The 26648-nt window shown below is 43.9% G+C and overlaps 1 protein-coding gene across 1 annotated transcript; it reads right to left on the reverse strand.

The window, feature by feature from the left end:
- Positions 1 to 3999: 3999 nt before the first annotated feature.
- Positions 4000 to 25484, reverse strand: OLFM4 (olfactomedin 4). The gene is made up of 5 exons (XM_058683724.1): positions 25265 to 25484; positions 20479 to 20631; positions 13920 to 14132; positions 12773 to 12932; positions 4000 to 6062 (listed from the first exon to the last, which is right to left on the reverse strand). The coding sequence occupies exons 1-5, from the start codon at positions 25448 to 25450 to the stop codon at positions 5260 to 5262; spliced, it is 1515 nt and encodes a 504-aa protein (XP_058539707.1). The 5' UTR covers positions 25451 to 25484; the 3' UTR covers positions 4000 to 5259.
- Between the last annotated feature and the right edge of the window lie 1164 nt (positions 25485 to 26648).

A 26648-nucleotide genomic window follows, 5' to 3' on the forward strand; every position in this document is an offset into this window, starting at 1 on the left:
GCATCACTGTTTGGAAGAGAAGCTCTTGGCCGTCATCATGGCACCGGATAAAACCACAACCAGTCTTTGGGGGTGGCGGGGGGAAGGAGGTGTTAGAGATGACGAAGATGTTATAGACACAATGACCAAGAACAAAATGGTGAAAGTAGTGGTCACTGAATAAGGGAGAAAACAACACCGGCTATGGAACTAAGTCTCTAAGGCTATGAGGTTTAATATGGCAGTTAGCGGCACCCCAGTTAAAAGACATTTCTGTTTCTGCTTCTGCCCTGAACGTACTGATATCAGCTACCAAGGTGAAAGAAAGTCAAAATAAACCACTAACAATACATAAAAACATTATAGGCCATAACCAAAAAGAACACGTGAGCTGCAAGAATCTGCCTAAAAAGAGAGATTTGGAGTCAGTTTAAATTTCCTGAGTGAAGCCTCAGGAATGAAGTTCCTTTGATGTTATATAAACCCTGGCCCACGGTATCATTCCATCCTTATCCTCCTCTGCCTGCCACAAACACTGAGCTCCGGACAAACCACATAGAAGCCCCCAAGCACACCACGGGTCTTTCTTTAATATTCCCCAGAGGGGCCAAGGCCCGGGGAAACCATCCTTCCAGGTTCCAGGCCCAGAGATGGCCCCCAAGGAGAAGCCTCCCTGCTGGACAGAAAAGGCCATCCTTTTCCACAGCGGACCTTGATTCCAAGAGCCATTCCCTTTGAATGAACTCCAGGAGCAGATGCAGATCTCAGAGACAAGTGGGCGCATCCCAAGCTACAGATGTGAGGCCTGGCAACTGAACTGACAACTCAAATAGCATCTCTCATCGATGAGCCAGGCCAGCTGGTCTGTCCCACTGGCTGGGAGCGTGCCTTACAAACGTGCCTGCCTTTTATTTTCTGATGTGTCACAATTCACTCTTTTCGTTGTTTCAGAACGTTCTGGAGCACAGGAGGCTAATCATCCCTCATGGTGTGACATCTGTTTGAGATGACCAAGGGCTCAGGCCCAGAACCTCCCTATGTCGTCATGAAGGCAGCCCTATAGTCACCGTCGGCCCATCCACTGCCATTTCCTTCTCAGTGGCTCACGAATCAAGAAGAGATGGAAAGGATGTTCTTCAGGCTGGCAATGAAAACACACCCTAAAAGAGAAATAAACTGGACTAAAAGTAGAGTTCAAAATAAATACTAATCCCTGTTCTCAGAAGATGATGTCCTTGTTGACTACAGCAAAGCAAGTAGCAGAATGCATGCATCTATTTTGGTCCCACTCCTGATAAAAACGAGCCTTCATTTAGGCTTTCAGGGGCTCAAAAGAAAGGGAAAGGGGCCTCCGCTCCTGCTGCTGGTGCCAATCTGTGTTTTGACGTCAGAACACAATAAACATCGGCTCTGAGGGGAAGTCTCGGAGTTGAGGACGAAGAGAAGGTGCCTTTGGAACTCTTTCACAACAAAATGGCACCTGCTTGAAGAGTTCCTACTCACAACAAGTCTTGTAGAGGAGAAGATGTAAATTCTGACCCCAAGGAGCTGCGTATCTTGTCAACCCAATAACCACACTGAACCTAAAATTCAGAATGAGAAACGAAGGTAATAACTCTTTGTTGAGGGTAGAGCATGCGCTGAAAACTGTACTAAACACTTTCCATACCTGATATCATTTAATTCACCCAACAGGACCCTGAGGCAGGTGGTTTTATTCCATTATATAGAGAATGATACTGAGTCTCCAAAAAATTAAGGACACTGTCCCAAAGCCATACCACTTGTGAGCAGCAGAACCAAAAGTCACATCTGGTTTTGTTTGACTCCAAATCCTGTGCTCTTAGCTACGGGCATCTTTAATTAAGATCAGAACTCATCTGGGTAGACATGCTTGCGGCTCAGGGGTAGAGATTGGGGACCAAATGTTGACTAAGGCTGGGGACAAAGGAAGTTTCAGGTTTGGGGCATGCTGCCAGGTAGGTAGGTTTGATCGACACCCAGAGCTAGGTCCTTCCCACGGCAATTCCAGGCCAGGGGGGAACAGGTACAAGGAAGGAGGTCACCAGAGATCTCCCCCAGATAATAAAAATGTAGGGAACCTTGAGAGCAATGCTGTTAACCCCTGGGGGTAATTTCAGTCCACAACTTCTCTTTTTCAGCCTAAAGAAGCCAGACTCAAAAGGCTACATATTATATGATTCCAGAGAGAGAAAAGAGATCAGTGGTTGGCAGGCACCAGGAGATGAGGGTGGGGTCTGACTCCGAAAGGGCACAAGAACACTTTTGGGAGGTGATGGAAATGTTATGCATCCTAATTGTGGTAGCCTTTATACAACTGGCATTTAACTGCACACTTAAAGTTGGCAGATTTGGGACACCTGGGTGGCTCAGTCGGTTAAGTGTCTGACTCTTGATTCCAGCTCAGGTCATGATTTCATGGTTCGTGAGTTTGAGCCCCATGTCGGGCTCTGTGCTGACAGTGTGGAATCTGCTTGGGATTCTCTCTCTCTCCCCCTCTCTCTCTGTTCTGCCCCGACTTCTGCTCTCTCTCTCTCTCAAAATAAATAAATAAACTTAAAAAAATTGATATATTTTACCTCATGTAAATTACATCTCAATAAAGCTGATTTAAAATATATACATCCAATTCCCACCACCACCCCCCCCCCCAAAGGGCATTAGCTGATGAATCCTGAGCTAAAGTTTCCACTGTGCAACTGCATTGCAATAAACTCCAGCATCTCAATCCTTCAATTAGTTGTTCAGCCTTCCCAGTAGGGAAATTTCCAGCAGGCAGCCCCTGCATACACCCCTGATACACCACATCCAGTGGAAGAAGGTTCTGAAGGGAAATGTCAGGCAAATGCTTCTGTAGCCATTTAAATAAGAAGCTGACTGCTAGGGTTACTTTGGCTTCCTGCCTTCTTTTCCAGATCTTCAGAGATCATACTATGAATGTGGTAGAACATTCATCTGGAAAATTGCCCGCTGGCCAGATTAAGGTAGCATCACTGTTTTTTAACTTATATCTCACATGACATACTGGTCTTTATCTTCACATCTTGTTGCATTTTGAAGGCCATACCTGTCTCTATGCTCAGCCTGAAAAATACAGAATAACACTGCTAAAAATACTAAATATCATAGCTACCACCTGCCTAAAAAAAAAAAAAAAAAAGTATGGCATGTATTAAAAATGAACATTTCAGTAGGACTAACTACACTAGCCAGGTCTGTCTTCCCTTCCAGCTCTAGGTCACCTGTCCCCCTATACATTGTCTTTGGTAAAGGTATTTCTCTCTCCAATATGGCCACTTAGTATCTTTGCTTTCTGGCCAAGACCTTCTGTTTAGGGAAGATCTGGAGGCTTCTGACCCATTTTAACAGCTCGGTTGGAAAAGGAACATAAGCCACACAAATATAGTCTAACGTTGGAAATAATCAGATCAGTCATGCAAATTAATAAGTACATAAGGTCATATCCCCAAAGAAAAGAGTGCAGTCTCCTACAACAAAAGCTGCCAGAAAGAATGGATTTTAAAGGGAAATGAAAACTAAAGAGCCAGCCTGACTTTGGACTCTTTCTAAAAGTCTTGATGTGGGGCGCCTGGGTGGCGCAGTCGGTTAAGCGGCCGACTTCAGCCAGGTCACGATCTCGCGTCTGTGAGTTCGAGCCCCGCGTCGGGCTCTGTGCTGACAGCTCGGAGCCTGGAGCCTGTTTCCAATTCTGTGTCTCCCTCTCTCTCTGCCCCTCCCCCGTTCATGCTCTGTGTCTCTCTGTCCCAAAAATAAATAAAAAACATTGAAAAAAAAAATTTAAAAAAATAAATAAATAAAAATAAATAAATAAAAAAAATAAAAGTCTTGATGTTATCTGCTGTTAGGTGTATGATTTCCTGGGCATCGGTGTTTGGGAGGTAGCCACACTGTACCTCACAGCAAGGTGGAGACCATCCTATTAAGAGGCTTTTTATAATAAAAATAAAAGAGTTAAAAAAAAAAACCCAAAAGACAACATTTATATCAAAACACACTTTAATCATTTATTAAAAGGGGACGGTTATAGCATTTAAAGAGCCAGTCCTATAGACTGGGACTCATGAACATCAAGGGGAAACAGACCAAGACCGGAAGAGAAAGCCATCCAAAAGCACAGAAGCACATACACCTGCTAGGTTTTCAAACTGCACTGATTTACTAGATATTTTCAATGGTTTTTTAAAAATATGTCTTCCTCAAAAAAAATTTATTTTCTTACAACTTTTAGGCTTAAACAAAGACAACCCTTGCATGAAACAATTGATATGACTTAATACAAATGTCACATATGCTCCAAGGGCTTTGTCATGTAACCAGATACACTATTATTTTATCACTGCCATCTGTTCTTACGGTCCTAGAGTCATGTAAGTGTAATTTCATGATGAGACAAAAAGTGTAATTTTGTTTTTCTTCTACCCATTCCATAAAAAAACTGGTTAATTCTCATAAAAAGCAGGAGGTAGGAAATGGGAGGAGGGAACTGGTTGGTAAATCTGGTTCTAGTCTTCTGCATGCCTTTGGAATGGAGTTATGAGGTAGGAGGGTTCTACTGACTCTTCTAGAGGTGGACAAAAGGGATAAAAGAAAAATCAAATCCCCCACCTGCAGGTCCATCTGGGACTGATTTACAGTGTACAATTTAGTGCATAAAAGAGCCTCTCTCTAGAAAACTCTGAGCATCTCACAGATATAATACAAGCATGCTACGTTTACTAATCTGCTACATATAAAACACTGTCCAGATGCTAGTAAGAAAAACCAAAGATGGAGACTTGATCCCTCAAGGAGTTTCAAGTATTAATCTGCCTAATTGAGATCAGGTTTCTTTCAGGCATGGATGAATTAACCTGGCTACATGGAGGAGAGCTGGTCATTGACACCCATCCTTACAAAGAATCCCCAAAAGCCATAGGGTTCTCTTTAAGTTCCTTGATTTCCGGAGCTGTCTCACTGACACCTTCCTTGAACCTATAACGTCCCTAGACCCCCACAATCCCATCTACCCTGCAAGGACCTTATTTTCACTAGGGAAATGCATTCTCTGGAGGCAGATGGCTTCCAAAAGAACTTACCAAATCAGGGCAAATATCCTAAGTCTTCAGTGCGATAGAACTATGCTCCCAAGTATCACTACTAAGCAAATTCACTTCCAAATCCCCCCCGCGGATAGCTAAATAAGTGAAAAAGACCATTTTTTTCAAGGAAACTTTTATTTCTCTCTCATCCTTCCACAACTTACTTGGGTTCCTTGTTAAAGATCAGATCATAATTGAGAAGGTAACCATCATTATAGACGAAAAGTTTCTGGTCAAAAGGGTGGTAGTTAATGCTCTGAACTCTCTCCCGCATCTTAGGCATTACAACGTTTAGACTGCCCTCTCTCCCTGTGTTTGTGTCATAGTAGTAGAAAATCTCTTCCTCTCTGGTGTTCAGAGTGCGGGTGGCATACAGAACCCCGCACACCATGAAGGTGTTAGAAACCGATGGTTTATACTGTCTCGTATACCAAGTGTCTAGCACCGTGAGTGTGGTGTCATTGAGTTTGCTAATCACCATGTTACCAGTGCTGGCTTCGGTTGCATAAATCACCCACAACCCATTCTCATCCACAGCCAAGTCAATATCTTGCCAATCGACATTAGCATACGAAAAGCGGTTATTATAGGCGGCATCAGGGAGAGTTTGAGTCACTTCAACCCTGCTGTCATTCAGGTTAATTTTGGCAATATTCCGGCTGGTGTACATGTTGACATACATGTAGTTGTTATAAACCGCTGTACCACTGCCTTGGCCATAGGTAATCCGATATTCTCGGGCATTTATATACAATAGCAAATCATCCAGGGTATTGTAGAGCCTGTAATATTCCAGATGTCTCCCATCTGTATTCAGAGGTGCCACCCAATACAGCCCTCCATTTGGTTGCTGGGGAGAGTAATCCCGACCCCAGGCACCATACTTAAAGGAAAACCCTCTCCAGTTGAGCTGAACGATGGTCGGCTTGCTGATATTCACCACACCACCATGGCCACAGCTCCCTGTACAAACAAGAACATACAAGGGCATTCTTAGAGAAAAATGAATGATGAGATACAAATGGTTTAATGTCCTAAGAACCAAGGAACCCATAAATACTTTTCTTGTCAAGGTTCGGCGACGACCGTGGTTCTGATGGAGAAGGATCAAGACCTTCTTTTGGTGTCAGTCTCAATGCAAGCCTCCTGTCAGCTCTAGAGAAAACCACCTCCTATTTAATGGGCTTTCATTCCGGAGATGGGGATGCTAGAACTGCCAAGAGCCATATTAAAAAGGTTTGAGGGCCTAGAAAGAGGAAAGGAGGACTTGGTGGATTTGACAGATTTTCTTCTACCAGAAAGCATTTTGCAATCTTTTTTTTTTTATTTCATTTTTCTTCTAGAGAAATCAAAAAGAGCAAGGTCATCCTAGATCCTACCCTTTTTCCATAAAGCCACAAGGTGCTATTTGCCAGGATCAGGGACAACTGTGACGAAGGAGAAGACTGTCCTGGACAAGTGTCCATGCCCTTCACCTTTCTGCCCCTCCCTGGAACCCCAAGTGCATATGCATGCCAGGTACCATTGCTGCCCCAAGCCAATCTCAGAAGACGAAGTTTTAAATATGGTATTTTAAAGATACAAAAAGATAGTCCTCTAATGGTGGGATTTCCGCCTTGAGAAGCCATGGAAGTGATTTTAGGGCAATAGGATCTGATGTGTGCCCAAAGCATAAGCCTATTACATAGATCACTTGGTGACCACCTTGCTGCAGTTGTAAAGTAGATCTTGCTGTTTATACCACATATTCTACTGAGTCATAGAATGACAGCAAGTCCTTCACCTTTCTCACTCTGACACTGTCATCACAATGTGTACAATCAAGTGGGACCAGGCTCACCAGTCCACTGACTCTACCTTCCCTGTACCAGCAGTGAACAACCCAGGCTGGACAACTGGCCCTACATGTCACACTCTGAAATGCCTGCCAACCCAAATCATTTATGAGCTACAAAAATAACATAAAACTCCTCCAGGGTCTTTATAATAACTATCCAGAGTTGAACACACATTTTGAGGGATCTTAGTAAATATCTCTTTAAAAATGGGTAACATTGTTTATTGGATGACAAAGAAAATTCCACTTCAAGTACATTTGAGGTCATCTTCCCTCATCCTACTGCCTGGAGCTGAGCAGGTGAGGGAAGAAGGAACAGAACCTGAATCACTTGCTCTGGCTTTGAATGTTTAGAGGGAATCAGGGAGCCATGGAGAGCACATGAAGTGAGCTACAGCCAAAAGCAGAGCTCCAAAGAATTACCTGATTTATCGGGGCGGGGGTGGGGGTAGGACGTTGGTTAAGGGAGAGCAAAGCTTTGCCTGTAAGTCTGTGCCTCTGACTGACATGGAAAGACCTATTCCTTTCCTTGCTAAATGTCCCCCCCCTTCTCCCCCTCCTCACTCAAGGACTGCTCAGAGGTGAAACCATTACTAGAAACCCTGCTTTTATTCTTCCAATCTGCTGGGGCTTTTTGGTCCCAGAATTAAATACGTGCTCCTTAAATGCTCTCATAAATCCGCAGTTGGTGGGAAAGCCAGCCAACCATACAACAGGTAGAGAAATGAGACCATTCTGTACCCAACCTCAAATAATTTTGCATATCATTAAGCAGAACACAGGCGCTGGTTTATTTTAATAATGCATGCACCATTTCATAAATAAAAAAGCAACGTGTGTTCAGCCAAGAGACTGTTCTCCACCAAAGAAATAATAAATAAAATTATAAATTATTATTTCTTCTCCTAAAAGTGATCTCTCAGATGAATGCTTGTTTGCTTTTGTTTATGAAACAATGCATGAATTATTAAAATAAAGTTAATGGTGTGTTCAGTTTAATGATAACAAAAACTGTTTGAATTTCCATATGCTACAAACCAGATTTACTAGTTAAAATACCTTCCCGAGAACTTACTTATTTAACTACATTTCACTCTAAGGAAATGTAAGAAAGTCACGTTTTTCTTGCAGGTTGGAAGACTTAGGAATTGTTTGCTTAATCGAATCTTGCTTTCCTGGAAAGAAAAGATCCCGAACCAACAGTAACAAGATACGTAAGGAAAACTTACGATGTATAGTCTTATTCAAGCATTATCACGGGGTTAAAGGTAATAAACTGTTCTGTCTTGGATGTGGAAATCCTTAGATATAAAGGAATCCAAATAAACTGCTCTTCAAAATTACTACTTCTACTACGACTACTAATGATAATGGCTTATCATTTTACAAGTCGACCAGGAAATTAAACATTGTACCTGGTGTAAATACCAGAACTGTATGAAGCCTACATCTCTTTTTCTCACTTCCCAGCCATTCCTAAACACTCTCCTACCCTTTTTTGTTACCTCTCTCTCATCCTCAATGTCCTTTGGGCCATCTGGGGGGCCCTGGCTGTGGTCAAAGGAAGCAGAAACAGGGAGGAGAACTGGGCACTGTTGCCAATACTACAGATGTGGCTACAGCAGTGACAGGCCAGAGAAAAGGCTATGGCGGGCTTCCTCGACTCCCGGCAGCAAGCTGGCCTGGAAACAATACTGAAACTGACAGCCATCCTAGTGTCCGCTGCTCCTTTTTGCCCAGCTGGAGCCTCCACCCCTCCTCCCCCCAATCTGTGCCAAGCTTCCCCCAACCCCCCCTTACCTCATCTCATATCCCTTCCCCGCCCCTTCCTTCATTTCAGGGTCTTAGCCTTCTCCTCCCCCCAATCTGTGCCAAGCTTCCCCCAACCCCCCCTTACCTCATCTCATATCCCTTCCCCGCCCCTTCCTTCATTTCAAGGTCTTAGCCTTCTCGGCCGTCCCAAGCTTCCACCCCTGGCACAACCACCCATTGCCCAACCATAATCCAAGAATGTGAAAGACCAATGCATCGCTTCACGTCTTCCTAGTGGACAAGAACACACCGCAGAACTAAAAGTAAAAGTACACTTTTAGCTATTCTACAGGCAAGGAAGTAAAGATACATCGGTGTTAATCAGGCTGGTGAGTGGTTGAAACGTTCTTGTTACTGCGGGAATCACAGGTGCACCTCTCTATCAGAGCATCTATGGAAGGCAGCCTGGTACAGGTGAAGCTATTGGCAGACAGATTCCAGTTCAAATCCTGACTCCGGTACTTACTGGCTGTGTAAGCTTCTGAGCTTCAGTTTCCTTGTATTAAAAAATAATAATAATAATACCTACTCTGTAGAACTGTTAAGAAGAGAGAGAAGGTATGTACATGCAACTCAACAAATGGTAACTATCAGCATTATAATCACATCACGTTATATATAGCTGAAAGTTCACACGACTGTCTCCCTTCCTACATAGTGGTTTCTGGAGGTTCCTGTATCCATCCTGGGAACCCTAGCTCCCAGAACAGGACCAGCCATGCAGTGGCACCAAATTATGTTCGTGGAATAAAAGAATGAAAGACTGATCAAAGCCCCCAAACCCAGATTACCTTATTAATAAAACAACTAGCACTCTACCCTGCTACATATGTTTTACAAAAAGCCTGGTATTCACTCAGCAGAACATAAAGCAAGGGAACCCTCCACACAAGTGTCGCCTTGGTTGGCAATCTCATCATGCAATTCATTAGATCTTGTCATGGTGTTCTGAAAATACCCCGGGAAGCCACATGATAAGACTTTAACACACCCTAACTTGGCTTTTTTATCTTTTAAAGAATTTTTAAATGCTTTTTATTTATTTTGAGAGAGAGAAAGAGAAAGAGCATGAGTGGGGCAGGGACAGAGAGAGAGAGAGAGAGAGAGAGAGAGAGAGAGAATCCTAAGCAGGCTCTGCACTATCAGCACAGAGCCTGATTCTGGGCTTTATCTCATAAACCATGTGATCATGACCTGAGCTAAAATCAAGAGTCAGACGCTTAACCGAATGAGCCACCCAGGCACTCCCTAAGTTGGCTTTTTTAAAGTCTCATGCTTAGTAGCATTTTTCTTAAGTCAATGACTATCTGCAGGGGAAACTTAATCTTGGATCTATCAATGCAATCTCCTACCTAGACAACTGCACTTTGAGCAAAGAGGAGAATACAATTCACCTGTGGGAATTAGGCAGTTAACCTGATCATAATCACAAAATGATGAAGACTAAATTATTGGATACATTCTCCCCAACACTCTGCTTTTCCTAAGGCTTGGGATTTTGGCAGGTCACTATCTTTCATCAGCCATTTACTGAGCACCTACTGTGTGTCAGCACAGAACCTGACATCATCTCCAAGCACAACCGCAATCGACCCCTGGGCGTGTACATACATTTTGCCTATCTCCAGTCATCTAGATTCAGGGGGAGATCAGAGAGAGAGAGAGAGAGAGAGAGAGAGAGAGAGAGAGAGTCAGTTGTTCTCAGGAAAAAAAGTTAATGAGCAGAAGGGCAATTATTTTAGATTAGAAGGTTCTATGAAATGAAGCAGAAAAGGATACCATTTGCGGCATAAACCAAATACAAAGTGCATTTTATTGAACCCTCACTACATGTACTGGTTCTAAGATCAAGCTGACCACAGACAGCAACCTGCAACTGGGAGAGAGGAGCCCCGAGAGCATGGAATTCCTTTATAGCTGAGACTTGCATGCAGTCTTTTGTTCTGTGCAACTCTGCAGTGAAAAAAGCAGACAGGCCAGATTTTAAAGTCCCATAATTGTGAGTAACTTTAATTAAAGTCTCCACAGGCTGACAACTTTGTGGTGCCTGGGGAGTTTCCAATTCTGCATTATCAACCAATCCAAACAGAAAGAGAGCAAGTAAAAGAAATTGATTTAAAAACATGACAAAAAGTCAGTTTAATATAAACATCATAAATATAATATGAACAAGGCTGGAGGAGGGCCAAGTGGCTTGGCCGGGATCCAGGTACAGCCAAGGTTGTGGGAAAGTGAGAGGAAATCTGGGTCCAATTTGCTTAAACAACACAGCTGGGCTGGGATGACTCACAAAAGTCTAAGTGTGAGGACCTAGGGGAAAGTTCTCGAAAAAAACTTCTAACAAAAATAATCCAACAGGCTCGCTTGTTTTCCTCTTTAGATATACTAAGAAGTGTACTTTCTCTCCCACTGCCATTCTTGGGTTATTGCCACGGACGCTCTAGGTCCTGAGATACCCAGGGAGTGAGGGGCCTTGCATTTCGGCCTCAGCCCTGCCACTAACCACCCGTGTGGCCTCAGGAAAAGCAGCACCCTCACCACCTAAGTTCCCTCCTCTGAGACATGATGGACCTGAGCTAGATGGCCCTAAATGTCCCTTCCAGTTCTAAAATGTCCTCACTCCAAAGAAGGAAGGAAGGAAGGAAGGAAGGAAGGAAGGAAGGAAGGAAGGAAGGAAGGAATAGAGGGAGGAAGAGAGAAAGGAGGGAGGAAGAAAGAAAGAAAGAAAACCTTGTTCACGTGTTATCAGGGCTTGTCATTGCTTTGACCCTGTCCTCAAGGAGCCCTGCGTGGCCCAGCAGAAAGAGCTCACATTTTCAATGCACATTGACACTGCTGATCCCAGACTAAATTTAACCTCAGTGTGTTCCAGAGGACAAGGCATGGCCTTTGTCCTGAACTTCCTCTGTATGTCATACTATGACAGGTTGCCAACAGCAGAGGGAGGGAAGAGAGTCTCCTGAACACCACCAAGAGGCTTATAACTATGGCAGTATCTAATTAAAGCCTTAAAGAAGCCAGTTACATTGACAAGGATCCAGAAACACACAGCCTAAGAGGAAACAGTCTGTGGAAACAGAAATTAATGAAAGTAACAAGAGCTGTATGATTTGATGAGAAGGTACAGGCCCTTTTCAGGCTGAGATGCTTATGACCCGCAGGGGGGGCTTCCCTGTGACAGGGCTGCACAGGGCGACAGAGGAGGGCTTTAGTTCACCTGGAGTGACGTGCTGAAGCACACAAGGACCGCTTTCGTTCACAGCCAGGTTTTCACTTCAATTATCATCATTAATAATAATAACAAATTCCAGCATATAAGTGTCAATCATAGAGTACAGTGCTTCCCAAGACTTGTTTCATTAACCTGCTCACAGGTAAGTAGTATTCTCCCGTTTTATGGAGGGGGAGATTAAGGATCTTTTGCTGTGGCCACATAGCTGGGAAGCTCAGGTCTTTGGCGTCCCAAAGCCATACTCCTGACCTCTACACTCCACTACCTCCATTCATGGAGGTATTATGGAGCACCCACCTCTATGCTATACCTAGCCCCAAAGATTATTTAGAGAGTATGAGGCTATCCCTGCCCTCCAGGAACTCACACTCTAGGCAGGATGGCAGGCCAGACCCACAAGTACTGTACAGGTGGACCGTTAAATCCTCCCTGAATCCTCGGACACTCGAAGAAACAGCAGGTGCATTTCAGGAAAGCGTAAAGGAAAAATACAGGTGTGGAAGCAGGGACGGAAAGAAAGCAAGAGAAAAGGAAGAGTCAAGGCATAACCCAGCTCATCAGATACATGAGCCAATCAGCCCTTGCCATCCGCGGGACAGCACCGACGCCTTGCAGATTCCAGAGGCTTTCACCAGAGCCCACCCCCCCCCCCCCCCCCCCGTCCATTACCCTCCCCCTCAGCCCTGCAAAAATCCCATCCCCGCTTCAACTCTGCAATCCCAAATCCCTTCCCTGCCCCACTCTCAGCCCTTAACCGGGCTGGCTCAGGTGGTGACAACATGGCAGGCTTACCAGGGGCAGGAGGCGGTGGGGAGACAGTAACATTTTCACCTTTAGAGGCTTCACATTCCTTCAGCCTGTTCTTCAGCGCCAGGATTTCCCGGCGAATGGCAAGGACGTTGTTTTTGTCTAGCGTCTCGAGCTGCTCTACCAGGAGACTCATATTCCTTATCTAAGGAAATAAAAATGCAGAGTGACTTTATATTATTGTGCAATTTCTTTCATAAACATTCCAGGGCTGAATTTGTCACTTAGTGAAACATTGCTAGAGAGTACACCCGAGATTCTTCGGAATGGTTTCATTTGGAAGAATACATTTTATGGTTTAGCGTGAACGCCTGTCAGAACTCAGGCAGATGTGTGTGACAAGAAGAAAATGGCAAAGATTTTAACAGATTTAATAATAGAGCACAGTCTCAGTCTAAGCATCCACAAAGGTCCATTAAAGTTCATTTCTAATAACCTTCCCCTATAAACTCATGTTTACTCATGTTGTATTATAATTAAGTTTCTAACGAATGGCGAGGGCCAGAGAAAACTTATCTGAGATATGTAACTAGACTTCTCCATTACAGCCCACATCATGTCCATGATTCTCGTTGAGAATGAAATTCTCGTTGAGATAAATTACCCAACCATAACATTAATGTGATGGTCTTTATCCATAGAGCTTAAAAGTCTTCACTAAAACATAATCGTATGAAATTCCTTTAAAGAGGGTTGCCAGTATGTGGAGAAGTGTTCCAAGAGGAATCAAGGATCACATGATCATTCAAAAGGAGAAACAGACCTAGCAATTCCAAAATCCGGTAAATTGTGGCTTTCTAGTCCCACAAGGATAAATCCAGAACAGAGAAGGCACTCCATCTAACTTGGCCATGGAGTTGTTCAGATTTATATCATCACCTTTCTAGAGACATTGAAAGGCCACCTGGGTCTGGGGCAGGCCCACTGGATGACACTTGCTCCTCAATGAACACGTTCCCATTGTGTTCCACTCACTATTCAGACACCCCCCAAAAGCAGAACACAGGACATGCCAGGTGGTCATGAGAGAGTGCAGAATTAAAAGTCAGAAGAGAGATCCATAGCCTGGTCCCAACACCTGCCCACTTCTTAATTTATTATTAAGCCTCTCAGAAGTGAGCTCATGATTTACCTCCACTTCCAGCTGGTTAACAATTGTCGTGCTTCCAACAAAATTATCCTTCAGCTGTATGATCAGTTTCTCCATCTCCTTCACTTCTATCTTGATCAGCTCAAAGTCCAGTTCAGTATAAGAAATGGTGTCCTTTTCCATGATCTCTACTCGGACAGTTAGGTTTGAAAGCTTCTTTTCATACACACTGATTAATTGGACATACTCCCTTACCTGAAAGGGAATCAAAAAGCTTAAGTCAATTTCCAAAGTAATACTATACAGTCTTCCTCCACTACCAAGCCCTTGGGGACTATTTGTTTGCTGTCAATCTTTTTCTTTCTTTCTTTCTTTCTTTCTTTCTTTCTTTCTTTCTTTCTTTCTTTCTTTCTTTCTTTCTTTTTTGGTAAAGAAATGGATCAAAAATATCAGGGTGCCTGGGTGGCTCAGTTGATTAAACGTCTCACTCTTGAGTTCAGCTCGGGTCTTGATCTCACTGTCCTGAGTTCAAGCCCCGTGCTGGGCTCCATGCTGGGTGTGAAGCCTACTTAAAAAAAAAAAAAAAAAAAAGAAAAGAAAGAAAAGAGGGGCGCCTGAGTGGCTCAGTCAGTTAAGCGTCCGACTTCAGCCTGGGTCATGATCTCGCGGTCTGTGAGTTCAAACCCCGTGTCAGGCTTTGTGCTGACAGCTCAGAGCCTGGAGCCTGCTTCTGATTCTGTGTCTCCCTCTCTTTCTGCCCCTCCCCTACTCATGCTCTGTCTCTCTCTGTCTCAGAAATAAATAAACATTAAAAAAAAAAAGGATCAAAAATATATTTAACTAGTGCTCGCTTCCGCAGCACACGTACTAAAAATTTAACTAGTTTTTCTTTAATCTATCTAAATGCAAACGAAAAAAAAAAAACATTATTACAATTGGTGGGGTGGATTTTGCGCTTGCCTAGACTAAAAATAATTTTGCTTCAGAGTCATCATTCACAAGTATATTTTAATTTCCATTTTAATGTTTGAAGATATTAGGTCTCCAAACTAAACTGGTTTGAACCAGACTCCCTTGCCCTCCCTCCTCCCCTCAATGCACATACTGGATCTAAACCAGGGTTTCCCAACCTCAGCACTATTGATATTTTAGGCTAGATCATTCTTTCTTGTTGGGGGGGGGGGGGAGCTTTCTTGTGTATTATAGGATGTGTACCAGGATTCCTGGCCTCTAAACACCAATAACAGCCACAGACCATTCAGCTGTGACAACAAAAAATGTCCCAGCCATTGCTAATGTTCCCTGGGGGCAAAATCACCATCACCACCACCCTCCCTCCATTTAGAAACACCGCTCTAAATCTAAGTATTTTCTAGAAGAGAGAGAAGTGCACTGAGTAGAATTCCTTCTCTGGTGGCCATATGCATTGAGTTTTGAGCCCCTCTACATTTTACAGAGTGCCATAAAAACCCAACTTTACTACACAATATGTGAGTGTGTATGTGACTATAAAGTGCACATTTCATTAAGTGCACCCACATTTATTCCAAGAACTGATTATTGCAATCAGACCTTTACGCATTTGTTGCATATATTTGAATGTCTGATCATTAAGTTAAAATACTTCCAAAAATTCCCTTGGTGGTTTAGTGTATAATTGGAAGCTCCAAATGGGTATTTCAATAAACACATTTGGTGGTTCTTTTTGTATCTGATCTCTGAAAGAAATGCCATGGCCTTTTTAAGGACCTGCTCATTAAAAGTTGCTGGCTTTACACTCTTTCTAAAAATTCGAACATAAGTGATACTTTTCCCCAAACTGTGCTAATGTCAAGGAGCTGATCCACGGTGCCTGGATGAATTCAGAGCCAGATGTTGGCCTGTAATCCTCCCAATACCAAAGGCAGTCTTAACTTCTGTCATTTTCATCCTTCCACTTAACCCCACTGTGCAAATTAGAGCAGACTCATAGGCCACAGACCTAAAGGGCTAGGGCTCCAGGCAAAGAGGATTTTAATGAAAGTTGAAAATGCAGCCCTCGGCACTGCTGGTGTATCTCCTCGGGCAACTGATGCTCACTGCCATCAGATGCGCCATCGTCAGAGGCTGACAAGGCTGGTGACATTTTGGTGGTTAAGGAAGTTGGAAAAAAACAGAAAACCTAACGAGTCTCCCTCAAAAGTATAAACACAAATATAAGGTAGCCAGGTTTTAATTTCTGCAAAAATCAAGCATAAAAACTTGCCTGTAAAAATAATAATAATAATAATAATAATAATAATAATAACAATAATAATAAAGTGCCAATCCATCGCAGAAATGGAAGTTTGCAGAATGAATATTCTTGTTGGCATTTGGTCTTGCCGGCTCTTGGAACAAATGAAACACCCTCTGTTTTCCTGGAACATGTTGGTGGCACATCGCAGCTGTTGTTCTACAAAAATGAGTGATCCAACTGTCATCGCTGCTAAATAAAATGTGGCTCTCCCAGATTCTCACTGAAAACCAAGGCATAACCTGGAGTTTGCTACCTATGAGGATGTGTGGCATGCCTGCCCTCGTTCAGCCACAAAATGAAGAGTCCCTAAAGATCTGTTTCGGGAAAAAACTCGAGGTTCTTTTCAGCTGACATTTAAAGGAAAGCTCGATGATGTTCAGGAAAACTAGAATCGTCCATAGAGTTATTAGAAGGCAGGAGGGAATTTGAGGACTCTACTGACTTAAGTAGATTGCTCATGTAAACTCTTTACATGCACAGATCTCTAGTGCTGAGCTGATGTGGGCAATTCCCAGAACATCTAGCTCTCCCTAGAAGTGCAAGGTCAGAAGCCACAGTGCAACTTGCACCAGAGATGTAGAGCAAGAATACGGGTCTAGCCACAGGGCACCCGAGTCGCTCAGTTGGTTGAGTGTCCCATTCTTGATTTTGGCTCAGGTCGTGATCTATCGGTTCCTGAGTTTGAGCCCCATGTTGGGCTCCACACTGAGTATGGAGCCTGCTTGGGATTCTCTCTCTCTCTCTCTCTCTCTCTCTCTCTCTCTCTCTCTCTCTCTCCTTCTTTCTTTCCCTTTCTCTCTCTCTCTCTCTCTCTCTCTCTCTCTCTCTCTCTCTCTCTCTCTCCCCCTCTGCCCCTCTCCCCAGCTCTCTCTCTCTCTAATAAAAATAAAAATAAAATAATAAGGGTCTAGCCCTAAGAGGACACCCCCCTGTGCCAACATCTTTATTACGAGCTCCTCATCACTAGCAGTTTGAGCTTTAAAAGACTCATCTATGCTTGCCTTCAAATCACCAATCTAACAGAGCTTCCATTTTGTTTCTTATATATATATTATATCACGGATGGGCTCTAAGAATCAACATTTGTCTGGGGGGGTTGTTTTGGGGTGTTCATTGTTGTTCTGCATGGTAGACATGGTCCCATAATAGATACGGATGCAGCACAGCTGGCTATTAAGCTAAGGAATCAGTCTGGCTCATGTTCCTGCCTCAAAACCTCTGATCATAATTACGGCCAGATTATCAGAAACAGATAAATGTACTTTGCAACATACTGTTATTTTAATATGTCTTTAACAACAAGAGGAGTTGAGCTTGAATTGACCATGAAGACATGGGAAATCCTTTGGAGCCAGGTCCACCTAAACTCAAAGCTGACTTCAGTACTTAGTAGGCAAATCACTTAATTTCTCTAAGCCTTGGTTGCTCCTATAAACTGGGGGTAATGGTAGCAAGCTTACCAGGTTTCTGCAAAGACTTGGGAAAATGCATACTAAGTGCTTCACTTACTGGATGTCTACAAGTTACAGCAATTATTAGAGAAACAGTGCTTTCAGGGGTTTTTTCTTCAATCTCACTTTTTAATTTATTCTCTTTCAGTGCATGACACGTTGTTCCGTCAATGTTCTTTGTTTATAAGTTGCCTAAATGTCTCCCAGACTACCTTGACCTTCTCATGCATGAGGATCCATTGGCAAACGTGTGTCGTATGAAATAACTCGCCCCAAACGCCACAGCCCCCTGGACAAAGAAAACCCTGAGCTGTCTTTTTGTCGTCCGCTCCTGAGTATAGTCACAAGAAGACATACCATAAACAACAGAAAAGTATAAAATGCTTTCAGCAGCTCATGCAGAGGCAGCTCCTTGTCTTTCCTGTGTACTGACAGATAATGAATCAACGTAAGGCAGTCAAAACCCTCTTCTGCAGGCCTGTCCAATCGGGCGTTCCCTCCAGGCCTCCAGATGAATGGTGATTTCCAAGGCAACTTAGGGACGGCTATAATAATTCACCTGAAAATTCAAAAGCCCTCAGCAGAAGAGATAGCTTTGGATTGAAGGCATTACTGTCCTTCTACATCTCTTCTTTGAGGTTGATAACAGCATGGCAGAGAGAAAAGGGACTGGGATGATGTCGGAGACCCAAATTCCTGACTTGGCTCACTCGGCCAAGAGAGGAATGACCTCCACATTTACGGCTCTTGACCTTTATGGACCCCCATGTTTCCCTCCCTAACATGGGAAGAGCGCTGGCCTATTGGCCTTAAAGAGCTGCTTGAGAGGAGAACAGGACTGAAAGCATTTTAAAAAGCAGAAACAAGGGTACCTGTGTGGCTTAGTCATTAAGCCTCTGACTTTGGCTCAGGTCATGATCTCACAGTTCGTGAGTTCGAGCCCCACTTCTCTCTCTCTCTCTCTCCCAACCCCCTCGCTCACTTGCATGCTGTCTCTCTCTAAATAAATAAATAAAATTTATTGAAACAGAAAAGGAAGCTGTTATTATTGTTGTTATTATCGATGTCGCACAGAATTTCTGATGCAAATCTCAGCCGGCAGGTCAATACCTGTCTCAGGCCTCAATCACAGATTTCTTTAGGACCAGCTACTGACGTTTGGGGAACTAAAAGTTTTCCCACCTACTCCTCCCTTCCTCCCTGCCAACTATTAGCAAGGCAGATGCCATCTTCCCCCTCACAGGATCGGAATTAAACGTCCCATACTCTCAGCCCTGGCGAGCTGCACACCTCCCCTGGATCAGTGTGGGGTTTCAAACTGCCCTTCACACTCCTGCCAGCAAAGAAGACATGCAAATCAGTAGCTTCCACTATTTCAAAGCAAATGACTCTAACTGAAAAGATCTTTACTTAGGATTTTCCTCCACTTGTTATGTTTTTATGCATAACTTCTTATCTGTACTTGATTATGCTGGAATAAGGCTATGAATATTAATGGTTGGAATTTATAATTTAGTGCCGTGCCTTTTCTGCTGATTAATTCAAGGACATTTTATTTCTTAAGAAGCTAGGTTCCTAGAGTAGTCAAACACATTTTCCTGGACATCCACTGAAACGTAGAATATTTATCTACCAGTTCGGGAAGAAAGCAGGGTCTCAGCCTCATCATCATTTTTGTCTTAAAGGATAACTGTGCTGGGTGGTGAGGCAGCTAAGTTTAAATTTCTCAGGAAAACTTATTTTGAATCCTGCAGTAAAGCCAGAGCTCCTTGTAAATTAATGGCGTTGTATTAAATAATGCATAATGTGATTATAGCCTAGCTTGGACTTCACCTGTGCAGAAAATGGGAGCCTTTCTAATTGATTTTTAACTTGGCCAAAAAACGAAGAAGGGGTCAAAACTGGAATGCCAGGTCACATTGCCCCACCGGCTCAGAGAAAGGCACACCCGGTGGGATAACTTCCTCTGGCTAGAAAAAAAGCCCTAATCAGGGGGTTGGAGTCAGGGTTTTTGCCAAGGCTGTGTGACCTACCAGAATTGATTCAAATTCTTCAGGTTTGGTCTAATGTGGGACAGGCTTAATGTAATGCTCCTGCTGAGACAACAGAGAATAACACACGAGGGAGAGAATAAGAGAGACAGAGACAGAGAGGCAGAGACAGAGCCAGAGGGAGAGACAGAGAGTGGGAGGGAGGGAAGAGCGTAAATTGGAAAGAAAAAACAAGAGGAAGAGCAAGGAAGGGAGGGAGAAAGGAAGGAGGAGAAGAGGAGAAGCTTCCAAGAGTGGAGGAGTGGGGAGGGGAAGGAGGAGGAAGATAAGGAGGCAGGACTTTCCAAAAGTAAGAGAAGACAAAACAAAAAACAGAAACACAAATCAGGAAGGAAAGGGAGAGAAAGATTAGAAGGGTGGACAAGGGAAGGGAGAATGGGCAGAAATAGGAAGAAAAAGTGAAAGTGAAGGAAGAGAGAACAGAGGAGAGGACAGAGAAGGCAAAGCTGGAGGGAAGACGAGGAGGATCAACAGGAAGAAACAACAAAACCAAAACCAAATGCAAATTGCAAGGTTGCGTTTTGCAGGGAGAGCTCAAGGCTTCTTTCCAACTGCACGCATACAATATTGAAGTGAGTTTATCCGTGGCGTGCATAATCTCCAGCCCATTTTCTTCCGCGTGCCCTCATTTTTCCCGCTATAAAGAACTCCATAGGTGTGCCGTGAAATAAAGGCTAACTCCTCCATAGGATGCAAACATGCTGGCTTTGGCACAACTGAAGAAGCCTGCAGATAAAGTCCTGGATAAAAAGTGTTCTGTTTTGTTGGTTGGGTTGCTCTTATCAAGAAGTTGTTGCAAGAGAAGGAAAAGCAATACTTACTTTAGAAAGTTCTTTCTCGAACTTCTGGGAGAGAACGTGAGCTGTGAATTCCAAGCGTTCCACTCTCTGCACGGGAAAGGTGGTGTCTGGGAGGGTCACGGAGCAGTGGCAGGTCCCGTGGTCATCCTCGAAGCCAGTGAAATTGGAAAGCGACTGTAAATAAAAATAAGTTCAACATCAGTACGAAGCTGGGAAGTGAGCTTTTGGGTAACTGGAGTGCCAGAAATTGGCCTGTCAAAAGAGGGCTCAGAGGCAAGCAAGTAGAGTCCAATACGTAAATGAATAGCATCAAAGACAGGAGCTAAGAGCTCATGTTTCTCAGGCAGTGATTACACTCCGTGTGTAGCCACATCTCCACCAGTCAGGCTAAACCAGGGTCAGGCACCTACACCTAAAGGAAGATTCTCCTTTCTTGAGTAGGTTTCAGGGTAATTGTTACTATTCCTAAGTAAGGTGAGGGAAAGAAGGAGGTGATGAGCATCCTGAATTCCAATTCTCCCACTTTCTGGACGTGAACCCTCTATGAGTCTCAATTTCCTCATCTGCCAAACAGAGATAACCCACTTCACAGGGTTGTCCCCATGAGTCACCAAGTAATGTAAACCAAGTCCCTGGCACGCCGTAGGCGATCAGTAAATGTCACTTTCCCTTTCCTTCCATGTACTCATTTTCTCTTCCTCACCTTTACCTCCAATCGCAACCCAATGCCTTCCAACGGAAAGAGAAAAACCTTACGCATAGGAGTTACGAGGAAAATATACAATGCAAATTTACATCCTCTCTCCACCTGCAAAATTGCATAATTAACATTCTTTAGAGTGGGGAAAAAACAGCCATGTTTAAAAGACTGAACAATGTAGGAGTCTGAAGGTTTTGTGCAAAAAAAATGTTTAAGTTTTCCGACTTACCACTTGCAGAAAAGTCATTTTAAAATATTTGATGTTTCTTTAAGATATTCAGGCTCACACTTTGGTGCCGCTGCATATTTTAAAATGACAGGTTTGAAAGATCCTGTTTTTCTTTTGTCCCTCTCGAACTTCCCCAAGGGGATCCCAGCACAATTAACATTTTTTTTTTTTTATTACAACTATTGCCTTCCAGAGTAACTCTTGGCAGTGGACTGGCTGTGCTTGACAATGATCTCATCTGATGGCTAGCCCAAAGCTCACCTGTGGAACATTAGACCGAAGTGTCTCTCCGAAATGACCGAGGAGAGAGCACTGGTTTGCAGAATTTGAAGAGACGCAGGCCACACCTCTCAACGTTTAGGAGGTCAGCTGGCTGCAGCTGAGGTGATGTGCTCTGTGCATTTAGTATCTACCAGCCTCCATGATCCCTGAACAAGCCGGACCTAGATGCTTCTACAGTCAAGATGTGTTCTGTCAGTGACCTCTGGACCAATTAATTCAGGCTTTTGCAACTAAATTGCTTGTCAATTTAACCTAATCTTCTTTAAGATAAGCAAACACACACACAAACACACACGCACGCATGCACATGTATATATATATATATATATATATATACACACACACATATATACATACATATACATATATACATATATATATATATATATGCATATCAGGTAAATTCTTGACACTGGCCTCAATTTTCTTTGCCAATCACATCCCACACCTGCAGGAATTGGGGAGTAAAGAGGAGAGACAAGCAGGTTTATGCTAAACATTGGGGCTGGGAGGGGATTAAGGTAAGGGTCTTTGCCAGGGATGAAGAAGGACTGGACGAGCTACACCAGAATGGAACCTGCTTTATCACTCCCACTGAAGATAGAAAGCATCTGGCTAAAGCACGCCAAGGCTTTTGCAGGAGGACCAATGTATCATGGACTTTTGAAAAAAAAAAAATAGCTTATTATTACAACTGTCTACCCCCCAAAATGTCTCGCACTGCATTTTGAAAAGGGGAGGTTAATTAGCTGCACAGGACAGGGTTGAACCAGGCTTAGACTCCTCTGGAAAGCTCTGTCAAATCAGAAAATAGTGGAGATCATCAAGCAGTCTCTAGACAATCAACTCGCTAACAACTTTTAGTCCTGAAGTTCACCTGAAAGGCAGGCAAATAATTATGAGCCCTGCTGACAGCCATTCCACTGTCTTCTATTGAACATCTCTGTCCCAGCACTGTGGACTCCCTAGCTGCCGTCCTGCTTATCATCAGCCCCGCGTGCTCAGCTGACATCAAAATGGTCCATAAGTTTGATCAGTGTCTCCCATTAGAGATATTTCTGCTCCTCACATTCAAAGACAATGAAGCTAATGGTGATGGGTCTCACTCCATCTGCAGTGACTGCTTAAACTCGGTGTGAGTGTAGCATGAGGAATGGGAGACCCAGGCGTGTGCTTGTCCCCTGGCCTCTGAGAGGGTATGCAGTCCCCCTGTGGAGGACAAATAGGACCCTCTGTACCTTACAAGACACCCCGCACTGATGGGTTCTCACTCAGCGTGTGTTCAATTCACATTTATTGGTGTCTACAACTTGCCAGGCTGTGGTGTCAGGGAGACAAATAAGACCCAATTCCCGCCCAGTGAATCAGCCCCATTGTCATTAGGGAACCTTAGTGTCCTTTTTTCTAACAAGCCCAAACCCCTTAGCCTGATGACAGAAGAACATGACTCCTGGTTCCGACTCTGCCAGTTACCGTGTGAACAAAGCATGGAGCCTTTTCTTGTCTGTGAAATGAGGACCCTGCAAGCAGCCCCTTCTTTGGAGGGGGACATCTGAGGCATGTGAAGTGCTCTGAGCGCGAGAGCTGAAGGTGTGACTCACATTTGTGACTTAAGGTTGCAATTGGCTCTAATTAGCAGCCAAGCCTAAGTGCCTGTAAAGATTCAAGGCATAAAATAATGGTACTCAACATTTTCAAAGTACAGAAAATGATACGTTTGGAACTTGCTCAATGACAGTTATAAAGGGGTTTTCCACCACTTTCCAAAGAGCTCATCAAGCTGACAGGCAGCCCTAGAAAATTGGGTTTATAGTAGAAGTGACACCTTGTCTGCCATAAAAAACGAAGTTGGGGTAGTGATACTGACTCACCAGAGGGAGATAAGCGAACTGGGAAGGAAATTAAAACCTCTAAGCACAATTTAACTACCATTCCTTATCTACTTTTAAATATTTGTCTTTTTGCCAAACAACAGGCATACTGGAGTTCTCCGTTTCTTGACCTATATTTTGTTTTCTGTCATTTTAGCTCATCTTACCCAAATGCTGCTTTCTGATTGGTGAGGACATTAGTGTTAACCAGTTCTAATTGTCCCCAGAAATTATTTAGTATCGTGGAATAAAATGATGCATCTGATTTCTGGCTGCAAAGAATGTTCACGCATATTCACGATTCCCAAACCACGCTTCTCCTAAAAATTAGCAACTTGCATCTATACTCCCCTCAAACAGAGAAAGCTGCCTAGACTGAGATGCTGAAGAGGATAGGCAGACTAAGTTTGAGTTCTATCATTTGCTGGCTTAGTGACTTTAAGCCAACGACGGCACCTCTCTAAGCGTCGGTTTCCACATCTCTAAAATGGGACCATTAATTTTACCTGTCTCTGAGAGTTAAATAAGATAATATATATTATGTACTTAACCAAGTCCTGGCATTTATCAGGTGCTCAACAAACATTGTTGCAGCAGTTTCTATGTGAGCCTTCATCCGAACCATTTGTTGATCAACAAATTTTCATCTACACGGTTCTGATGTCAAAATGGAAACAATAAAAAAGCCTTTTCCTCTCCTTATCCCAATGGCCCTCCCATTCAGACATGATCACGTGAGCAGCGACCTGACCTGTGAATAAAGATCATAGGAGTGCAGAGGGGCAGGCTTTGGGGGAGTTAAGACTCCTCCACCCCAAGGCAAGCCTGGGTTTTCCAGAGCAGGGCTCCTACAGAAAGGCCCAGAGCAGACGCAGGCAGAGTTGGAAGAAGGAAATGCTTCCTGCCCCCTAATGTCTCATCCCTTGGTGCCTCTTCCCCTCTCCTCGAAGGAGATACGAAGAGGACTCATCTCCCAAAGAACTAGGCTCGGGGTACGGTCTAGGGATATAGCCTAGCTGGGACAGTCCCTTCCTAGCACAGGCTTTGGTTTTGTTGTTGTTGCTGATTTTGTTTGGCCTGTTTATTGCTACTGCTGTTGTTGTTTTCGGAAATGGCTCTTATGATTCCCTATAAGGAAAATGGAAGACAGTTAATAGTCTTCTGGGGACATATCTGTGTGTAAGAGCACTTTCCTAAAGACCTCCCCTGCTTCGGCCATCCATCTCCTTTACAAACTAGGCTCAAAGAAATCCTCAGGGCTCCAGCTGGAGCAAAGAGGCTCTCACTCCATCAGGGCGATTCTTCATCATCTTCAGGGTTCCCAATGAGCAGCAAACCAGACCGACTTTTCTGGAGCTACTCCTGGCAGGGCCCCTTCCCTAAGAGTTCTCATCTGGAACAGGATCCGGACATCTCTATTTTTGGTGTACCCCTCCCACCCCTGCCCACCCCCAATTCCAAGCGTAGCCAGGTTTGAGAACCTCTTTAAACCTTCAGTTCTTTCCCTAAAGCTCCCGGCAGAAGAACCAAGATGTCGTCTCTCTTGCTAACAATTTAATTATTTTACCCAGGTTTTAATTCATTTCCAGGGCGCCTACAGTTAACAAAGGGAGTCGTAAATCTTTTAGAGTGCTCAGGTCTAGCCATCCATGAAATTATATTCAGGTCCCCAAAAAGTGAGAGGAAGGGAATTAACACAGCTCTCAGGCCGTGGGGCCTTCTCACCTGAGACTCGGAGCCAGGGCTGGGAGTGAAGCTGTCATTGGAGCTGAGGCCAGAGATGAAGTTGGAGACGAACACAGAATCAAGGAAAGAGCTGGAACTGGGGCCAGGGACCAGGGGCTCCAAATTCCCTGTGGTCTGGCCAAGGAGGAACAGAAGGGCCAGGGGGCAGAGGAGGCCTGTCCTCATTTTGTGCTCTTAGCTGGAGCCACTGGTTTCTACACAGAGCCCAGGGGCTTCTTATAGTGCCCAGTGGGGATTTCCCCACGTCCAGTTTGTAGGAAAAGAGGAAGCTGCCAGGGAGCATGTGACCACCCCAGGAGGGTCAGGACACCCAGGAACCTGAGTCACCTTCACACCTTGTCGCTGAGTCCCACTCTGCCAGCTGCCCTTAGATCTAGATATCTCCTGCCAAATATTAACTCAAATGTACATTTTCAAGCCCAATATCTGGTTTCCAACTTGATACTTCCTTGAAACAGATAGGTTCAAGGTAATCTTTATGGCTGAAACAGAACTTGGAGGTCCCAGGAGTGAACAAGCCTCAGCCCTTTGCCCAGAAGCCACACCTAGTGGTTCCCCCCTACCCCACCCCTGCCCCCACCTCCCATCTTACTGAATGATGCTTTTCAGAGGAAAGTTAGGGAACTTGGTTTAGAGACTGCGAGTCTCCCTAGAGGGATTCCGTCTTCAGCTGCTACTGCCCAGGTTGTCTCTGACCTCTCTCTTGGAGTCTGCTTCTGGACAATGTTCTCCAACAACCTCAGCCAGAGCGAGATATCAGCAGTGTTTTCACCATGGATACTCATGAGGGGTTCTGCATTGCTGAGCACTTGCCACTATGAGCTTGATGAAGGAGAAAGAATCCAAACAGGAGGCTGCCCCAGATCCAGTCAGGGAGGTCCATGTTGAACAGTTTCCCTCTCCAGAAGGTTCTGTCCGATCTCCACTGTTCCAGACCGTCTTGTGAACTCGTCAAGGCATATTTGTCACGAAACTGAGAAATAGGGATGCATCTTCAGGCTCCATTTGGAAAATCTGCCTTCCTCCCTGTAGAGTAAAAATGTGTTAGCCTGAATATTAAAAACCAGCTTTCTCACTCATTAGTTAGTGGCCTTAGGCAAATCACTTAGCCCCTCTAGTGTTGTAACAATTCCTAAATTGTTAGAATTAAATGAAATATTATATGAGAAGTTGCTTATAAGCTTTGAAGCACTATACAAATGTCAGATTTTATGCTTTTTGGTTTTATTTTTAATTTCCTAAAGCCTGGCCCAATATGTAAGATTGTTGGGTTCACAGCAGGGAAACTCCATCACCCACCCTACCATAGGAATGCTTTGGAAAGCCTGATCTGAAGGGTTCCTTTACCTCATGTGCTGCATAA

The sequence above is a fragment of the Neofelis nebulosa genome, chromosome 1 (genome assembly GCF_028018385.1).
Source record: "Neofelis nebulosa isolate mNeoNeb1 chromosome 1, mNeoNeb1.pri, whole genome shotgun sequence".
Lineage (NCBI taxonomy): Eukaryota > Metazoa > Chordata > Mammalia > Carnivora > Felidae > Neofelis > Neofelis nebulosa.

What these genes read in the sequence shown, in the direction of transcription:
- OLFM4 (XM_058683724.1), bottom strand. Translation starts at nt 25,450, where the DNA reads ATGAGGACAGGCCTCCTCTGCCCCCTGGCCCTTCTGTTCCTCCTTGGC. An exon ending in GCCCTGGCTCCGAGTCTCAG is followed by an intron (nt 20,632 to 25,264) that starts GTGAGAAGGCCC and finishes TTTTATTTACAG; the next exon opens with TCGCTTTCCAATTTCACTGG. An exon ending in TCGAGAAAGAACTTTCTAAA is followed by an intron (nt 14,133 to 20,478) that starts GTAAGTATTGCT and finishes ATTCCCTTTCAG; the next exon opens with GTAAGGGAGTATGTCCAATT.